At 39.5% G+C, this 20,376-nt stretch overlaps 2 protein-coding genes across 5 annotated transcripts in view; one reads left to right on the top strand and one right to left on the bottom strand.

Moving 5' to 3' along the window:
- Positions 1-20,376, top strand: part of LOC122826870 (ETS translocation variant 5-like) — a 70,003-nt gene that overhangs the window by 13,369 nt on the left and 36,258 nt on the right. For both annotated transcript variants that reach the window (XR_006369885.1, XR_006369884.1), the window contains exons 15-16: positions 19,077-19,146; positions 19,573-19,649. The gene's annotated coding sequence lies outside the window, so the exon portion shown is untranslated. The remainder of the gene's footprint in view (positions 1-19,076; positions 19,147-19,572; positions 19,650-20,376) is intronic.
- On the bottom strand, positions 683-17,869 carry LOC122826866 (voltage-dependent L-type calcium channel subunit beta-4-like). 3 transcript variants are annotated; one of them, XM_044109201.1, is made up of 14 exons: positions 17,670-17,869; positions 16,541-16,624; positions 10,395-10,565; positions 9,673-9,795; positions 9,425-9,552; positions 7,024-7,100; positions 6,546-6,565; positions 5,711-5,791; positions 5,028-5,086; positions 3,993-4,102; positions 3,728-3,879; positions 3,258-3,353; positions 2,879-3,064; positions 683-2,668 (listed from the first exon to the last, which is right to left on the bottom strand). In XM_044109201.1, exons 1-14 carry the CDS (start codon positions 17,730-17,732, stop codon positions 2,408-2,410), a joined length of 1,611 nt encoding a protein of 536 aa, XP_043965136.1. In that variant the 5' UTR covers positions 17,733-17,869; the 3' UTR covers positions 683-2,407. The 3 variants fall into 3 exon arrangements, with proteins under 3 accessions (XP_043965136.1, XP_043965137.1, XP_043965138.1); XM_044109202.1 differs by lacking the exons at positions 16,541-16,624; positions 17,670-17,869 and adding an exon at positions 13,772-14,220; XM_044109203.1 differs by lacking the exons at positions 7,024-7,100; positions 9,673-9,795; positions 10,395-10,565; positions 16,541-16,624; positions 17,670-17,869 and having other exon boundaries at positions 6,546-6,560; positions 9,421-9,547.

Below are 20,376 nucleotides of genomic sequence, written 5' to 3'. Positions count from 1 at the left end.
TGCTGAAGCATGTTGTCATTGGTCCTCTTGGGCTCATTCATTTCAATGAATGTTGAGTTGGAATAGATGAATTTTTGAATTCAAATATTCTTTACAAGTGCATGCTTGACATCTGTAATATGTGCACAAAAATGATATATTCTGCAGCAAATGATACCCACACTAGTACATTTCTTCAACCAGCTGCATGCAGACATTTGTCAGAAGAATTAAAGACAAAGTAAAAAGTACAAAAGCTCAAATAAAGTCTAAAGAATGTGCAATTAATCTGATTCATATTTTAATTTAAACGTTGTACTTTGTACATATATGTTAAAATTATTTTTGCCACATTCTGCTTTGCAGAATGTTGTTCAAGTGCAATAAATCCAAACTCAATAAGTAATCATGTTAAATAATCAGGATTTTTGTTTTCTTCTTTTCATAATCGGGCAGTTCTACTACATCCATATTGCATGCAACACCAGACTACAGCCAACTGTGGTTTAGTTTGGACAACCTTCTGAGCTGTGCAGTCCAAAATCCTTATCTAAAATCATGAAGGTGCCATCCGTAAATGCAACTGATCTTTTTCTCTTTAAGGGAAGTTTGTGATTATCCAACGACATCTTAATTTAGAAATCACTCCGCATAGACGTCAGACAGAAAAAAGTCAATCATAATGAAAAGAGAAGTTCAACAATGTGAGCACATCCCTTCATTAAGGATAATAACTCAGGAAGTGTTAATTTGACACATTTCTGTGAAAATCCATAAACGTCCTCGAGCAGTCATTTGAATAAATAATTTCCATATAATTATTCTTATAGGCAAACGATCTGTAGGATAAATGGGGAAAAACAGGATATTGAACATAATCAGAAACAGCAGCAGCTCTCTGTATTTATACAAAGCACCATATGGGGGTTCAGTAAACTCAGACTGCATGTGATGCCTTTGGGAATTTTCTGACATGGCTGAAAAGACAAAACTATGATTGCAGTGGCTCCAATTTTACATCATGCAACATCCACATATATTTGTCCAGTATGCCATTTTTAACCGCTGGGACACTAACCTCATAAATCTTGTTAAAGGTTTTCACCTGTTCTGCAGTTTGGGTCTGTGTTTTTAATTGTTCTTTACTTTTTTCCCCTTTTTTTTTCAGTTGGAGAAGCTCCATAGTTAAAAAAAATATATATATCGGGTTGAGTACATCGGGGTTCTTATTGTACATCTGTAGGGAGCATGCTCTGCAGTCATCTTGTCATGCCAGCTACAAAAGTTAAATAAATGCAATGCAATGCCACTGATCCTGATATGGTTATTTTAACCCCATTTCAAGAAAGAATAATAGGGACAAACTGATAGGTGTGTGGTTAAGTGAAAAATAGCCACAAAACATCTCCATATATGCTGATGAGACCATAATTGTCAAAGATTAAGGGAAATAAAACCAAACAAACATCCTGACTCGCTTCAGAGGGTCTCACCCTTTTACAAACAACACTAAAAACATATCACGTAGCGTCTTAATATTGCAATTTACTATCCTAGACACACAGAAATAGTGCTTCCTTTGTGCTACCTGTTCAGAGCAGAAGCTCTAAAGCGTAGCTCAGATCTGAACCCAACACCTTCAGCATCTTGTCCATCTCTGACCATGAGGGTCTTCACCTTAATGAGATGCTAAAGCTATGCTACAGAAAAGCTGGCCTTGCTCAAAGTGACTTGCAAATAGCAAAGAAATGTTGAGGGATATGGGGATAGGGAATGTGAAGCACCAGTTTTCATAGCTATCTGCACACCAGCCCACAATTCCCACCATTAACTGCTGATCCACAACCGGATGATGTAGAAAATTGGACCTAAACCTTATCCAGAATGCTAGGTACAAAATATGAGCTAAGTGGATGCGGAGGTTGACCAACTATTGGCATGCAATAAGCTAAATGGTGAGAGGATTTATACACGGCCCAGGATAGGGGCAGCAGCCTTTCAGTCAGCAGTTTGTGTGCAGTGGATGTCCCTTCAGTTTGATGTGATACTCCAGGTACACAATGCCTTTATATCACTGTCTGACCAGTATCCAAAACTAGCTTGTTGATAGACGCAACAAGCACAATCCGTGCTGCACATCTGCTGAGCATTGTGTTAGTACAATCCAAGAAGATCCTCGAAAGATAAATGAAAGTAATTTTAGTGTTAATTATTGTTGGCATTCAGAATCTTCTGACTTCTTCATGCTTTTGATTGACAGTTTGGTTAAAAACAAATACCTGATCAGTATTCTAAGAGAAAAATTGCCAGGCAGGCCAGAAAAGAAAAAAAAAAAAAGGTACAATTTGGGGACCATCTAGGCTCTTTTGCCTGATTTATTTTCAGCGGAACCTGGGTCTGTAGGGTGCTGGTGGCAGGAGAAGTGGGCTCAGAGCCGCTGCCTGGAATCGTGGCTGTAGCTGCCCGGTGAACTTCGATTGCGATGGGGCTTGTAGGCGTCCTGATAGGGGTCCTGGTAGTCCTGGTAGGGGTCCTGCTGCTCTCGGCTGTGCTGCGAGCCAGAAGACATGCGGTTGCGTCCCTTATGCGCTCGCTCATTGTGGTAATTTTCGTCCGACGTCATCAGGTTGCGCCGCTCATTTGCGGTGGAATGGTCTCCCGTGTGGTTGCTTTGTCGCATTTTTTGGCTCTGATGATCACATGAATGTACCAAAGAGACAGATGAGCCACCAAAAAGAAAAGAATAGACAGTATTGCAGAGCCAATGTAGATACAACATTGTACAACGGAAGCTCAAGGCACAAAGAGTTTCCTTTTCTGAGAATCAAAAATGCCCACACATTCAGTTGTGCTGTGGATGCAATCCAATGGTGTTTCACCTCAAATGCACTGGACGTACCTGCAGACCAGAGATGCTGGTGGAATAAGGGGTGAGAGTAGTGGGCCCCAGGTTCCGACCCATCAGAGGGTTTAGAGGTGTTGCCATTGAGGTATGAGTTGCTTTCCAGTAGGCCTCAAGGTATTCAGCAAGGTGTTCACAGGCGTCCTCCAGCTGGTTTTCATCCAGGATGATGTCAAACATTTCCTGTCGGTAACAGATGGCAGTAGAGGAAAATGTGCAGACCCTTTTTTTCAAGATAAACTTGGCATCAGGTGTCATTTAAGAAGATGTCATATAATCCATACTTACATCTATTATTTCACGACTGTTTGTTTCCCCATTGCTTGATTTAGAAATATTGAAAGGGACCTTTTAAAGTCAAAGGCTGGGTGCTTACCGGTGGACACTGAGACAGTTTTTCTGCTGCCACAAGCTGGACATTTAGGTGTTTGCTCTGTGACTTCCCTCTGGACTTCACTAACCTCTGAAGAACCTGGATGAGGGAAAAGTGAAAGAAGTCCTTGAATAATAAGAATGCAGAATCTAATCCATGACGACTAAGGAAACAAATACAAGTTTTCAGAGATCTAACTTAAGTACCTACTGCTGGTCTTTAACTGCATTTCATTTCTATCCTGGATGGAGATATTGGCAGAGTAAAGCCTGCCATTGACTTGGTGTACTCTTTGATGTCCTTGCTCAAATGTAGCGAGTGCAGTGAATAACTCTGGTTTTTCCTTTTCTATAGAAAGTACTTCTGACCCAGTGTTTCCGTTTACCTGTGTCTCTTCCTTTGGACTAAGCCATTACTTTTTAAATTGTAGGCTAAACAATTTTACTTTCCAGACTGTCCTAGGCTCGCTTTACCTTTGGTGAGGAGACTTTGACATGGACAATGATGGGCGCCAGTGAAGTCTTGAGGAGCTGGGCCGGGTGGTTAATGGTGTCAGCGTCCAAGACAACCAACTGAAGGGAGCGCGCCAACTCAAAGATTCTTTCAATCTCACTTTGCACCTCAGCTGTAGACAAACATTTCTCATTTGGCAGCGTTTTCTCAAGTGTAAACCTTCATTTAGGTTTCTTGTGTTTATCAAGATGTTCTGCTTGTATTAATAGCCAGAGAAAATCTTACCTAAGCTGGATCGAGTGTTGGATCTTTCAATAATGGCTCGTTTACTGGGGTTGTTCAGAACGGACCTCTTGGCCAGTGAGATGTCTGCAGTTACTCGTGTTATAGTTATCCTAAAAAAAAGGGGGGGTAGGGAAGATACTGTACACAATTGTATGGATGTTGGCAGACATCTTCTAATGTTTTGGCACCTTTTATCTGAAAGCAGATGGTAGTGAAGCTTTTTAAGCACCCTTTATTTTAGATTGTGACTAAACAGTGACTTCCAATTTTCCCGTGGTAGACGTATAAAAAACAATGCAACAGTGACACTTGTGCAGAGTATTTTAGTATCGGTTACTATTTTATTTATGTAGGTTTTGTTGGCTCTAGTGGCCTTTTCTTGAAAGTAGTTCGACAGGAAACAGGGTAGTGAGAGAGGGGGAAGACATGCGGCAAATGTCAGCAGGCCGGGAATTGAACCTGCGACCACTAGGACTAAGGCCTCAATACGTGGATCGTGCTTTGCCCCTGCACCCAGCATCCAATATCAGTTACTATTAAGAAAGATTTTCCTTTCTTTCATTTCAAAACAACATTTGCTGCTATATGGAGCTTTAGCAAAACACTCAAAGCATTAGTATTTGTATGCATGACACTTGAAATACAATATTCAACTTAATATTGCACCTAAGTAGTCCAATTCCAATTCAGTGTTTTGTGCAGCCCTCTGTCCATTTGTCCATTTTTGGACCAAACATTACCAGTTTATCACCTCCTAGTGGCCCAGCATTGGAACTTCACTGTATTTAGAAATTTCTGCCTGTCTCACTCTAATCTGTGATTCCTTTTTGTTGTTGTTGAAGAAAGCAAATCTTTAGCAGTGCGAAAAAAAAACTTCACCAAACATTTTCACTTTATTTTCAACAGAAATATGTACAATTTCTTTTGGATTTTGCAGATGTTTTGCATCCTTTTTATTTATTTGTTTTGTAATTTTCTCTTCAAAGTGGTGGGGACATGCAGCTATTCCAAATTATTCTTATATCTTTTTCTCACCTGCCATCAAATCTGTGCTTGAGGAAGTCAAACAGGGCTTTCTGCATCATGTCTGTCACCTGCAACAGAGAGGATTATATCCAAGTAAGGCAACTTCTGAAGGCAAACTGATGCACAGCAGCAAAGGGAGCTAAAAAATTAAATGGACTCCACACAAATTTTTATGTGTGCACAAAAAGAACAATAATATTTTTTGCACTGCACTGTATAAGTTTGCAGTCACAGACTGACATCACATTAAACACCTGAAGTCAGGTCACCAGAACCATCAGGAACTTCTATATAGAAATTTGAGACAGTTTTTTTGTCTTGTTTTAGGGTTGTTGAGATAAACCTCAACTTTACATAGGCGGAAGGACAGTGCAGTGGAGCTGTGTAGATGTTTAATGCAGATTGAACTAACATCAAATCCAAATTAGTCCAGTTACTCAACATATTTTTATTTGACCTCCTGTTTTCCTACACGGCCAATAACACACTTGTTATTATCTTGGCCAACGGAAATCTATTTTTAGGGGTACAGGGAAAGGCCTCATCTCCTTTCCTGCACTCTAACGCTGGTGAAGGCACATTGAAAACGGCCAGATCAGCGTTAACTTTCGCTTGTATTTGGTGGCAGAAGTGAGGAGTTGCAAAGTACAAAATTCCAATTTTAGATCCTGCCATAAGGAGATCCAGCGTACCTCGTAACCTTTGAGCGAGGGTCCCACCAGCACCACGGGCCTCATGGAGGGCACCACATCATACGGGGGGATGTGCTCCGTCTGTCAACACAGAGTGGCAGCAGCAGATTCGTCACAAACACTGAAAGCCGCCCAGAATAACTCCACAGAAGACGCACACAGCAGATGGTTCTAATCAGCCGAAGCCAAGGAACAGTCACACATAAAAGTGGGAAATATGAGGCCATGTTGGCGCACGAAGCAAATGAAGTAATTTGCCTGAGAAACCAGGCTTAATCTGATCCACTTATAGGTGAACATAAATGCGTATTAGATACTTATTGATCCAAAGCACAAATATTGTATTTGACCGCTGAACATTTTTGGATCATCAAACAAACCTGAATAAAGATAACAAGGGAGAAAAGCTACACAAATCTGCAGGGCTAAATGGGAAAATATAACTGTTCCTTTTAAATCATGAATGAGCTGAATTATTATAATTCTGCAAGGAAAAGTGGGCCAGAATTCCCATGGTGATGTAGACACACTGATTTTATCTGCAGAAGCAGATATATTGGCACCAGGTATTAGCTTTTAATGTTAATGAGAAATTTAATTTATGTTTTTTGGACCCTCAAAAACTATAATTTAAGATGAACAATTAGTTTAAACATTGTACTTCAACTAAATATATGTTAAGGCTTATTCTGCATTTTTGCAATTTTACCAGAGTCATCAGTAACTGAATCTGGTGCTGTATTGATAATTGTGACGGTTTGGCTCGGTATGCGCCGGTAAGGCTGAAGTATTGCACGGTGGTGGTGAATGGATGATTACGCAGCCACCAACTTACCACTTTCTGTTTCTGCTTCCCTGCGGGAGGGGAGAGAAGACAAGGAGGAGACAATCAGTTGCAGCAACGTCTTAGAAACATTTAAACATGCCTCACATCAGCAGGTATTTGTAACAGTTCATTAAAAAAAAAAAAATAAATGAAACCTGTCAATAATGTCTACAATGTATAAAATAAAACAAAAATATATCTACAGTCCTAAGGTTATATTCACAAAGTGCAGTTCAGAGAGGGGGGGTCATAGTCTTGTCGTTGGTTAGCCCCAGTCTCAGAACGCCTGCAGTCCTCAACTGGAGGAAGAGGAGGATCATGGGAAAAAGTACCAGCGACTCTATGCAGTAACCTTAAGCTCTATGTGGAGACATGGGAAGGCTTTAGATTCTTATGCTATCTCTGATTTTTGAGGTTCAGGGTGTTTGGCTGTAAGCTCGCAGGTGGGTTATTAACACCCTTCTCTCCCCGTGTCCGATGTTCTCACCTGCTGAGGATATGAGTGGTCGGATAGAGGCTGACACCTCATCCTCCACACTGGAAGAGGAGTTTCCCCCAGACTTACTGAAAAACACAAGAAGGGATAAAAAAAATAAAATAAAAAGAAAGACAGAAAAACATGGTGGCATTAATGTAAGAAAAAAGAAATTACTAATTTTTTAATCTCAAAAAAATTGAGAATGTATGTTGGTGTTCAATTAATCATCTTAAAGCTGTTTTTTTATAACCCAAGAAATCTACTTTGAAACTTCCTAAATTTTGAATTTGTCAAGAAAAGCCATTTAGTTAACTCAAGCAAACATTGTACACTTGTTATTTCAATTAACAAGGAATTTAAACGAGTTCAATGCAACACAGACATTCTCATTTGCTTTCTCCTGGAGGTAGAATTATTAATATCTTATCTACCTGAAGCACTGAAAAAAAAAAAAAAAAACAATTTCTGAGCTATATTGTTTCATGCCTAATCAAGTCACTTGTCGTTTATCAACTTGTTGAGAACTTTGAAATCATCACCGTCTTAAAATAATGGTAAAGTAATTTTTTGCCATCCTTGACTAATTTTTTGCCTAAATCATATTTTGGAAGAAAACAAAAGATTTATGCCATTATTTAGATGATTATTTAAAAGTTAACATCTACAAGGTGCTAAATGATAAATGACTTGATTAGGGCATAAAGAAATATAGCTAAACTATACTTTAGCTTATCTAAAAGTGAAATGTCTGTTCAGTAACTTGCAAAATGTTCAGTATTTAATCATTTAATCTGTCCACAGCTAACTGTGAATCGGATTCAAACTAAAACTAAAACAAACCAGTAGATGATTAAATAATTACGGCTACCATCATAAAATGAACTCAGAAATCTGAAAGACTGAAGAACCCGATTCTGCTGGAACCACAGCACCAAGCGATCCCCTGGATTATTAATATTTTGCTCGACTGAATTTTACAGATATGAATTCTCATACATCTGAGTCAGCAAACACCACATCAGATTGGCCATCTTACTCAGCAAACATGTCAATCAAGCCTTAACAAATATAACAGTAGCAGCAGAAACTCAAAAAAGTCAACAGGAACAAACATATTGCTTATAGAAAAATTACACACTGCAGCTTTAACTACTTTAGAGCAAAAGAAGACAAATTTTGAAAATAATGCAAAACACTTTTTTCTCCTGTTTAACTTTAACGTGAGACGTGCTCATGAGTATTTGTGTCCATCACTATCTGCCTCCCTTTTAAGCAAGGCGCTGAAGCCCTTCTTTCCACTACGATTACTATTACTCCGACCCGCACGGCAAGAGGATGTGAGAGTGAGTTATTGCATTAACTGCAGATGACAGAACATTCAAGAGCAATTATACACACATGGAAATGGAAAGTGGTGATAGGAGTGCTAAGTACAGCTAACTGGAACAAAGCCATGAATAGAAGAAACGACGCACAAGGGTTGTGAGTCGCAGTCGGGCCAAGATTGAGAATTTCTTTAACAGACAGGCGCTGACAAACGAAGGTGATTACTGGTTGAAAAAAATTTGTTTGAAATTATTTTAAATTTGTATTTTGAACTCAAATCTGTTCAGGAGCGCTATGGGGAGCAGAACCCAAAAGCATCCAGAGCTAAATACGCTAATGTTTTATTTTTTTCTTCCTGTTTAACATAATGTAAAAAAAATAAAATAAAAATCACATATACCAAAACCTAAATACATTTAACAAGTCAATGCATTCATTTATGTTACTTTGTCAGTGTAATGTTTATAGTTGGTAATATGCTTAATTCAAAGTGTGGCCCCAAATCAATTTCTGCTCAGGGCCCCATGCATTGTTTGACCGGCCCTGTTACCAAAACCATCCAGGAAAAACAATTAAACTCAAACCAAGGAAAAATGAAAAAATTAAATAGTCTGCTGTTGTTTAAAAATAACAGATTTTCCTTAAATTAAATTTCCAAATAAAAATAAAATAGATTTATATTTCATGAAGACTATTTTTAAATACCATAGAATATGTTGAATGTAAATATAATAGTTTTAATTTATAGTTCAGGAAATATAAAATGCCTCATAAATAGGATTTATTTCTGTTTGGTGTTTTAGAGATCTGGGTGGATGAAAATCAAATTCGGAGACTTTTTAGTTAATTGCTAAATATTTTATGTAATGTTATCTTGCCATTTTTGATTTTTTTCCCCTCCTAATCTAAACAAAGAAACTGATTATAAATTAAAGCAATGTATTTTTTTCCCCTGCAATGTTTTAACCTTAGGAGCTCTTCCTTTAAGTGCACCAGAGCTCCCATCACATTTTGATTGTTCAGATCGGTTGTGTGACCTTTTGTGGCATTGTTGGAGAGAGAGTGTGTGTTTTCTGTTGCCTACCCTTGCACTCGTCCTCTCTTTTGCTCCTGCTGGAGTCGGATGTTCTCGAGCTTCAGAGGGCTGGGAATGAAGCCGATCTCACAGCCCTCTTTTACCAAGCGCCCGATCCACCAGTCATTGTTGAACTTCTGAACACAGCAAAGCAACTCATGAACAACCTCTTTTCAAAAGCTATTAAGAGATATTCTGTATGACAGAAGTTTCAAATGATGTCAGGATGCTTCTGGTGTTGGGATTTACAGACGTGCCTCTTTTATGTGGAGGAAGTCCTTGGCATCAAAAGAGATGGCTGTTGCCGGTACTGGAACATCCTCATCCAGGGCGCCACAGTAGCTGACATTGGTCCTTACAGCAAACGCCACAGGTTTACTCTGGAGGACAAAGGCACAACTAGATTCAATTGAAGTCTATTCAGTTTTATACATCTAAACAACTGGTTGGAGATTCTGGTGGAGCTATTGCTACTATCAAGTTTGGGTACTTTACCATAAAAAGTTGCCCTGGCCTTGTCGTTCACTTGGACAGTCATTCATAGAAGCCTATTGTCATAAAAACCTCTTCTTGCCTGGATCTATTGCTGCGAACACCTTTGTGTTTTCTTTCTGTTTTTCTCTCGCATAGAGAGTACTCTTAGCTCAGAGTTTCTGTGCTTAGCTGTTTCAGCTTTAGATAGAGTTATTGATGGAGCTATTGCTGCCAATAACCTTGTGGTTTCTGTTGAACTTTCCCATGGAAAGTACTCCTGACCCAGTTCTGACTTTTCGGATTTGTTTGTATTTTTCCCAGTTGAAAATACCCTTTGCTCAGTTTAGTGTGCCACTAAACAGTCTCTGTTTAGTGGCATGTTTGAATTTGCTGTATGTTTGAATTTCTTTACACTGGATTAAAATTTCTCCATAAATGATCCAGAAAAACGACAAAATAAAGCATATCTTCTGATTATCAGTGATTTTTGTCCAGTGGTCACAACCTTGGCTCTCTCCAGTTGAACGGCAGCCTGCTGCTCCCTCTCCTGACGGCTCTGTCCCGGTCCTTGGATCTGGCTGGGGCTCTGGCTCTGGACCTGAGCCTGCACCTCACGCTCCTCCTCCAGAGATACATCTGAGTCTGATGGTCTGCTAGTATACGAATCAGCTGAGCCCTGCAAACAGAAATTGCACAAGTTATTGAAACTATTACAACTAGCCATACTTTAGGTATCTTAGAGATGCACACATTTCTTGACATTGTTAAGACGTTTACAAAACCTAAAATTAATTTCTTACCCAGCCTTCAGTATGAGATCAAACTATGAAGCAAGGAAGCTAAAATTAGAGATGACTAGAGTTTTTTTTTAACACCGATGAGCATAAAAAAGCAACACCTGTCTTGCCGATTTATAAAAGAAAGTTGCTAAGATAAGTGGTCGTCCTTGTTGGACAAAACGTATCCACAAGCAAAAGAGCCAACATCTATTTAACAAAAGCACCAAGGGCCAAGAATTTACTCAGTTTTACATAATGCACGTCAATAAGATCATTAATGGAGGTTTTGAGGTTTGCAGAATGCCAAGTTTACATTCTGATTTGATTTAGTTGCATAAAATCTAAAGTTACCATTTTTAAAACGGATTCAAAATAATTTTACCAGTGACTGACATGCTGAAAAAGTTCTGAGAGGTTGTGGCACCCTTGTCCCCTTCATGCATTTGTGATAACTGGGAACGAGTCCTTTTACTCCACTGTGGAGGAATTTCAACTCACTCTTCTGTGCAGAATTGCTTTAATTTAGCCACAGTGCAGGGTTTTAGTCAGATGAAAGTCCGTTTCAAAGCCTTTAAACGGTTTTGTTTTTGAGGCTGCTAGTGTCCTGAAAATTGTCCTGACATGTAACACAAATGAGCTTGGGGCCAATCTCGCAAACTGATTATACTCTAGAAGTTTTTCCAGAGAGCAAAATTTATATGTTCGTTTTTCAGATTTGAAGGCAGCAAAGCAGCCTTAAGACCTGATGTACTGTAACTTCACACAGAATATTTTCCCAACAGTCTTGATCATCATCTGTATGTACTGTGACAAATATGTCAAGGGACTTGATGTTCTTTTTGGTCAGCCGTGGTTATATCTACTTTTCACAGTCTCTCTCTTTACTGTTGAGTAACAAACTTTGACAGTAAGGCAAGAAAGGCCTGCAAAGATTTAAGTGTTGTTCCTTTTGTGACCTCACTTTTGTTCTCTGGCGTTTGGAAAGCTTTTCCTTTTTAAGAGATAAAAATCTTCATTTGGAAGCTGAATTTTGTAGGAAAAAATATAAGAAAAGAAAATAACTCTGCTTTTTCATCACACTGTATGCAGCTGCTGTAACAGAAAATACAACAGCAGATCCCGTCAGTAAGAGTGAATCTTGCTGAACTGAGGACTCCTTTTCTCAGTTCAGTTTGTCTTGTAGTGTCTCACACACAGTCAGGTAATTTCTTGAGGGATGCAAGCTTGCAGTCCCTTCATTCTGCATCCCAGTCAGAACCTCTTTATTGCCCCGTTTTAATGCCGGTACACGACTGGATCAAGTGCTTCCTTCTGCTGTTTTAATCTAAACAATCAGCCACTAATGATGATTCAATTAAGGAGGACCATTAGTCTCGAGATGATCAATCAAGTTAGTCATCACAGCTAAGCAGTTTCTTTTTTTTTTTTTTTTTTGGGCTAGCAAGCAGTAGAGGAAAACCTGACTTCAGCACACTGCTGCTCTGGATTGCAAGCATCCTGCCTCAGAAAGTTTCTGGGCATGTGGAGGATTTCCATAAAAAAACAACTAAATGAAATGAGGGGCTGAAATGTTTCTGCTGGCTTTTCTTGGTTTCAGTTCTGTTTAATAGGAAGTCATAACTCAGCCCTGTCCATTTGTGCTTTTACAGTTTCAAACCTATCTCTTTTTATTGGTATTTCGAGTGATAGAGTATGTAGTAGAACCTATTTAAATTTGTAGATAAATTAAATAATCTGAAAAGTAAATCTTAGTCAGTGCAATTACAGATATGTCTCTATCAGCTTTGCACATTTAAGTCAATATTTTTGCCCTTTCTTCTTTATAATAGATTTCAAGATCATCAAATTGGATTAAAAAAAAAACTTTTTTGAACATCAATTGTCAAGTCTCGTTAAATTGGTCTGGGCTTTAAGTAGGCCATTCAAACATGTGAATTACTTTGATCTAACCTATTCTATTGCAGCTCTGACTATATGATTTTATATGGTTTGTTGCTCTCTCACTAGAGGGTAAACGTTTAGTAAGCCCTCTGTAGGTCACATACATCTGACCCACAGCATGATGTTACCACTACCATGTTTAACAGTGCTGTGTTAATTTAGAGCACACATATAACGTTTAGCTTGTTTTGGTAGAAGTTCAGTTTTGATCTCATTTCATCATAGCACCTTTGCTCACATGTTTGCTGGCAAAATGGGCTTCTTACGGCTTTCGTCTTCACATTCTTCCATGAAGTCTTGGCTTTATGGAAGGTGAAATTTAACACATATTCACTAATTTGTCGATCATTAAAAGCAGTTCAATTAGGTTGTATTTCACTGTATACGAGCAAAGAGGGATGAAAACAAATGTGTGACGTATTTTCACTTGCTGCTTTGCATTGATTGAGCTCATTATATGCTAAGGAAATGCTTTCAAGTTTGTGGATCCAACATGACAAAACGTGAAGACCCCTAATGATATTTGTCCATCCTTCTCAATTGCGGTTCTTGTGGCATACTCTTTAGTTCCAAGGAATGCACACAGAAGAGCTGAGGGAGCACTGTAGCATCCAAGCTATTATCCAATGGAGTAGCTTCGGCATGTGACTCATCAGCATCAGAGTCCACTTAATGACATCACGATGCATGTTTCTGCAAGACTCATCAGAGCCAGAACACGGCGCAGCAGCTCGGCCGGATGAGAAATGCTCTTCAGGAAAGTGACGGATGCAGGAATGTGACACACGATTTGTCGTCTCGGCGACGGCCCTTGGCGGGGATGGCGAGGGGGTCATTTGCATCTTTCTGTTCTCCTCTGAGAAGCAGAGCACGGTTCTTCTCTTGCTTGGGAAATGTGGTGACTCCTCCTGGTTTCCTTCACTTTACAGTCCGACTGCAGCCACATATTCAACCAATAAATGAGGATATATGCAGAAATCATCCAGCCATCTGCCTAATATGCATCCCCCTCCCCTCCTTTACACACCCACCCAACCCCCTTCCAGCCAAGCATAGCCCAGGATCACAGTACACTGGCTAACCCATCAAAGGCCTCTTACGTGTGTGTGTGTGCCATCACTAAGCAAACAGCAGGAGAGCACATAAGCAGATTTACACTCACCGCCTCCGAGTCTTCAAATCCATGCAGGTACAAATTGTCATACATGGAGGTTTGATATTCTAACGAGCTCCTCTAGAAAAATTAGGGGGGGAAAATGTGAGTGGAGGCGGAGGAGAAAGGAGGGGGCACCGGAGGAAAAAAAAAAGATGGTTGGGGAAGGGGGGGATGACGACAATTCCTTTTCTCTACAGCAGAGACTAATTAAAAAATAAATATCCCCTCCTGTTGGATCACGCCTGGTCCTTCGGAGGCGCCTCTCTAAGACGGATGCAGCTCCTCTCCCTGGTCTCCTCGCGCTGCTGGCTGCCTCACGTTACAGGATGGAGACGGTATCCCTGGAGGAAGCCCGATCCTGGCATTTCATCTCTATCAGGCGTCCGCACGTACAAAACCTACACACAGAGGCAGAGAGAGCAGCAGAGGCAGCAGCAGCAGCAGAGGGGCTGTGAATCCTTCCTCAATATCCAAGCCTGATGACAGAATCAGAATGCAAGGAGCCGATTGGCTGGATGGTTGTCCACTCAGCCTGGATGAGCACTTTTTTTTCAGTGCAGTAAGGTAGATGGATTTGATGGGGAGAGGGAGCAGCATCCTCTTATGTTCTTATTTTACCTTATTTATACCAAATCTGTTCAAAAATCAGAATTCTATACACAGTGGTATAAAAAGTATGTCTTCCTATTTCATTTAGCTTTTTAGCTACATTTCAATGTTTGATATTATCAAACAAAAGACAGCTTTCAAATATTGATTTAATTCGTAACGGATTAAAAACTATCTCAACCAGCCATACCCTGTGTGAAGCAGTAAATATCCTTTAGTCCTAATAACTAGCTGTGCACTAACAAATTCAATCAAGCTTTTGTGATAACAGGCAATAAATTTGAACATCACTGTGGAGGGAATTTGGCCCACTCTTTGCAGGTTTGTTTTAATTCGAATTTATTGAACAGTTTTCCACCAGGCCACAACATCTCAATCGGATTTCAATCCAGGCTTTTGACTAGGCCACTCGTAGTCTTTCATTTAGCTTTTTTTTTTTTGTCCATTTGTTGTCCCTTGACTCATCGTCCTGCTGCATAGCCGTTTCTCTTGAGCTTGAGGTCACAAGCTGCTTGCAGGATCAGTACTTTCAGGCAATGATGCAGGGTTCTATCAGTAATGGCATGTTATGGATAGTGAGGGAAGGGAGTGTGGGGGGTGTTTTCTGAAAGTTGACCATCTGGACAGCAGTCTAGAATGGGTTAAATTCCACGTATTTCTGATCTGTGGACCAGCTCATCCACCTCCTTCTGTTTGACTTTGGATGTTTAACTTCAGACACACACCTTCCAAAAATGTTCTCTTTTTTAAAATCAACAATCAGAATGTTTTTGGAGCACTACATTCACATTGGTTCTTCCTATATGAAGTGGACTGATTTCACTGAGTTTTTTTTTTGTGTGTGTGTGTACACCCTCACATTTTCTCTGATACTCTCCCAAAACCACCTGCCACTTGAATTGCAGTTTAGATGAAAGAATCTGTGGACAGAAACTGTCTCTCATACAATCCAATAATCTGCCTATTAAGGAAGAATGGTGAGGAAACATTATGAAAACCACTAGAAGTCCTGTTTGCCACAAGGGGAGCAAAGCAAACATTTTCTTAAAAATCAAAGCATATTCAAAGCCATTGTACAAGTGCGTTGAAGCTAGTTAAATGAATACACCCATCACACTATTGCTTATGTGCGTTGCTTTTCAGTGGGTATATTTATATACCATACACAATATGATCACCACATGTTCTTTATGTTGAAAGGAAGAGAGGAAGAAATTACAAATATTTGTCTCATAGTTAAGCTGCTTGCTTCGAAATGCAAAATTTAGAAACATCGCCTGACAGACAATATAAGGCGAGGGAAAATACTGAGAACTGAATTTAAAAATATTCTTCCCAACTTCATTAATAGACATCTAGCCTATAAACGTTTATGCCCGAAGCAACAAACCTGCGTCGTCTTTGAGTGATCAAGAGCATGCATGTTGTAGCAGTAACACACAAAAATTGCATCATTGACCCAATAATATTACATAATCTCATCCAACAATATAAATGTTCATGCTCATGAACATTTGCTCACATTTGCTCACATTTTCATGCATGTGAGATGCATGAAACTGAAAGTGAAATCTTTTTTCTTAAGAGATCTGGCTAATGATTTGTCCACCTGGGGGAACTCATTGAGAATTTTCATTTAATTCCCAGACACAGAGGGAATCCTTAAATATGGAAAAACCACTCACCAAGATATCGAACAGTTGGACACACTTGATCCAAATATCAAGTGTGGGCCTTCACCAAAAATGATACACACTCCCTTTCTTCCTCTAGCCTAACATCCATATCCATTGTCTGTATACCCTCGGGGGAGATGCTGCCTACCTCCCCCGCCATTGGGCAGTAGGCATGTTACATCCTGGACAGGTTGTCTGTCCATCACAGGGCAACACAGAGTTACACATGAGAGGCAACCATGCATGCATACACACACCTAGGGGCAATTTAGAAAGACCAAACAACATAACAGTCATAGTTTTGGATTATGGGAGGAAGCCGGAACACCCAGAGAATATGCAAACTCCTTGCAGAAAGACCCTATCTTTAAACCAAGGACCTTCTTACTGCAAGACAACAATGCTGCCAACTGTGCCATTGTGCAGCAAAAGGCAAGAAAGGAATTGGTATGACAGATTTCCTTCCCAGGATTCCCTTGTGGTCCAGTACCTGTCTGAGGATGAAGCTCGTGGATGTGGTGCTTCCATCAGACCTCTTGAGCCGGCTTCTCCTGGAATAAGTCCCTCGGTTTACCTGGATGAAAAAACAAAATTGTAACCTGAATCCAGAGGTTTTCTCACCACATCTGGCGATGCGGTGCTAATACATATCCAGAAAGATTACTGCATGATGCTGTTTTATAACTAAGTCAAATACACAAGCAAGATAGTTGTGAGGCATGTAAAACCCCCAAGCAAATGAGACTTCATCCAACTTATTAATGCCTTTACCTTTGAATGTCTTTCTTTTCCTCCTAAAGGATCTAAATATACCAGCAGAGTTGATCTCAGGGGGACAAACTTAATTATCTGCCTGTGATTTGTCCCATTTCTCTTTAACTCTCCAGAGTTAGTGACAATGTCCCCGTTAAAAAGTCTGAGCCTACTTCCCTGTATCTGTGAAACAGGGTCACTAATCTGGGTCAACATCTTTCTTTGGCCCCTCAAGTAAAACAAAGTGAAGAATGAAGTCTGGTAATATGTTTCTATTAATATGTGCATATTACCCCAAAGAGAAAACAGTTATCTAGCAAGGAATGAGGCATCTCTTTCACTTTGACAGCAAGAATCTACTAATTTTAGACATTCACATAAGTAAGATACTGTTGAGGAGTTTCTGCTGCATAAGCTGTGTATTGAAATATATAAAAAAAAATAGAGAAACAACATGTGAAAGAAGACTGATACATGTATAAACAAAGTCAAGATTCAGTTTTCTCTACAGTGGTTCTGCAGAGAGAAAAAGAAGTTTAATAAACTAATCAATAGTTGTTCAGCCAACTACTTTGAAATAAAGTTTGGATGCAAGACTCATTTAAGTAAAAAAATATATTGAAATGCTATCTTTTAAGCCATCGATTGAATGCTGTGAATATAATTATCAGTTAAATATTAATATTATTAGTTGTAAACATCCATGGAGATGCAAACATGGTATCAGCAACACTGTCAAAGTTGGAATGAATTATGTTAATGTTAAAAATAGTTTTCATCAAATAAGGTCTCATTTAAGGTGACTCTTGACCCTACTTTGAATCTGAAAACCCTATTTCTACAAAAACATAAAACTTAAAACCCACCTGAAAGATGGGCGCTTGGATGCCCTCTCCTATCTTGTTCCGGATGTAGATGTGTCGGGACATTTCGGCCAGAACATCGGTCCAGAGAGCGGGCTGCTCCGGCCCAGCCCAGCGCAGGGGAGACGGGTTCCTGGCTGCGTGCTCCAGCTTCACTCTGCGCGGCAGAATATGAGCGCTCCGCGGCCGCTGCTTCCTCCACTGTCCGCCGGCAGACAGGCGCTCAGAGCCAGCTGCGCTCCACACTGGACGGGTCCACTGCAGCAACACGAGGGGAGGAGGGGTGCACAGTGGGACGCTCCAAATAATTGATTTGCTTCTGAAAGGAAGATATTTTCTGCTTGAAATGAGCTTTTCGGTGACCACCATTATGATTTCACCTGGGTTTTTTTTTTCTTTGTCAAAATGGGATCTTATAATGTGCATAAAAGATGAAAAAGTCGTTCTTACTGGCCACTTTTTGAGGTATAACTGGGAACTGTTTGATTAAGAAATGTTGACTGTGGACATTGTCCTGCTCAAGGAACCAGTTTGAGATTATCTTCGCTTTGTGACAGGACTAGTTTTGCAGATAAATGTGTTGTTAGTTCTTAATGTTTCTGATAAGTTTAATTAAAAGGCACCAGCAGCCTGAGCTGTTGCTACAAAGCAGGATACATTTTTGCTTTCATCTTTATGCCCAAATTTTGACCTTGCACTCTGACTGTTGCTGCTGAAATTGAGACTAATCACTCCAGGCACCACTTTTTAGTCTGCTACCCAATTTTGGTGAACCAAATCATGAAATTCAGTTTATTGACACAGGCTACAGGTTAAATCTTAAAGTAGACAAAAACAAAATCAGGATGTTTTTGTTCCCATTTCTTTGCAACCAATAACTGCATGCATTTCAATGATTTAATTAAAAATAATTGTCACTGTTCAGAAAATATTGATAAAACAGAATCCTTCCCTTGTAATGTATATGTTTTTGTATGCTTTGTTGACGTTTCTCAACGTTAACAGCTTGCTACGGTCATCCCTTGACTGAGGGAGTGTTGTTTATTGTTTTGTCCAGCAGATGGCAGTATTATCAAAATAAATGCAGCTGTAGAAATACGCTGTATACTCGGTGTGTGCAAGGTGATAATTTTACAGAAAAAATAACCTGTCTTCTTAGCAGACAGATTGACAAGTGTTATATGCTTTATGCACTGATGAATTTCAACCATGCTTTAAATCCTAATAATCCTAATAATTATTAGTTGCGGTCCTGGTTATTAGCATGGGTAATTGTCTCAATTGTAGCATCATCCGTTGTTCAAGCAAATGTATAATTGCAAATAATACTCTTCTCTGTGTCTGTAGAGTCAGGTCATCATAATACGACTTGGTTTTTATGGCATCTGAACTCAAATTCTCCCCTGTCAGGTGTTGGGTCCAAGGAGCCAATCTTCAGGTGATCACTGGCAAGATCGCCAACAAGGACAAGCCGGGCAAGGTACGCCAATACAGCCCTGTACATACGTCACAAGAGCAGAAAAATGCATTGTGATACTCAATTTACACGTACACTATTTATGTTTTAAAATATGCAACAATTTAGTTACAGACAATAGAGATTAATTAAGTGTTTTGTTCCAGTTATAATACTTTCAGTACAATCTACTTTGTGTGCTAACAGTGTTAGTAATAAAGTGGAAACAAACTTTACCAGTATCCCGTTTACACAGAACACTTGGGAGTCGCAGGTTTTTAATGACTTACAGGTAGCTCAGATGCTAACATAAACAAGGCTAACTTTCAATAAAAAAATATATTCAAACTTTAGGCATTTTTCAGTTAAAGTGAACACATCTGTTTTAGAACTGAAAAGGTCTGTTTTTTGATGGGAGTGATTATCACTGGCCTGTGCTTAATTTTGCAGATCTTCACCACTGCACATTTACGGCCCCTTTGCCTGCAAACTTCTACAAATGACCATCCAGCTACTTGGTGACACAAGTAAGATAATCATATATACATATATATATATATATAGTTCCCAGTTATACCTCAAGTACTTTAATGTATTGTACGTGAACAGTAGCATTGTTAGTGCATTTAGATTTTGAGGAGACTCTCGGGTGGACCCAGAACTGGGACCATTTCCCTTCTGGCCTTTTGAACTCCTTTGTACATCAGGAGAGGGATGCTTGTGCTTTCCTCTTGGACTTGTGATCTCTGCAGTCTGGGTATTAGTTGAGTGGACAAAAGATATATTGACAGATGTATTATGTTATTGTCATCTTTCAGGATGACGGTGTGAGGAATGTGTTGCAGGCTTTGTGTTTTAAGAAAAAGTTGGTTAAAATTGGGGCTTGATCTTTAACAATCTGTTTGAAACTAGACCTTAAAACTTTAGAAAGTCCAGCAGGAAGCTCTTCCATTACTCAAACGTCTAAATTTTTGAGTGGCACTTATCTCTAGTTGCTATTTCAGTAAAGTACCTTTCTGCATACACTCACCTGAACAAAACTGAAGTCACATATCACAGGTTTCAAACTGTATTTTCACTTTGCTTTAAATAGCTGCCTCTGTTTTCATGAAGGACCACATAGAAACCCCTCTGTTACTCAACATTGCACAAATCCATTTAGGAAGACCCACAGATGTAAACACGCTGGTCCAGTGGCACAGATAACAAAACTAAGTGCAAACTTTATTTTTGGCTTGTACCGGTGAAGCATGT

This window comes from Gambusia affinis, linkage group LG24, assembly GCF_019740435.1.
Source record: "Gambusia affinis linkage group LG24, SWU_Gaff_1.0, whole genome shotgun sequence".
Classification (NCBI taxonomy): domain Eukaryota; kingdom Metazoa; phylum Chordata; class Actinopteri; order Cyprinodontiformes; family Poeciliidae; genus Gambusia; species Gambusia affinis.
The sequence above is the reverse complement of the archived record's forward strand: the minus strand, read 5'-3'. Positions and strand labels throughout refer to the sequence as shown.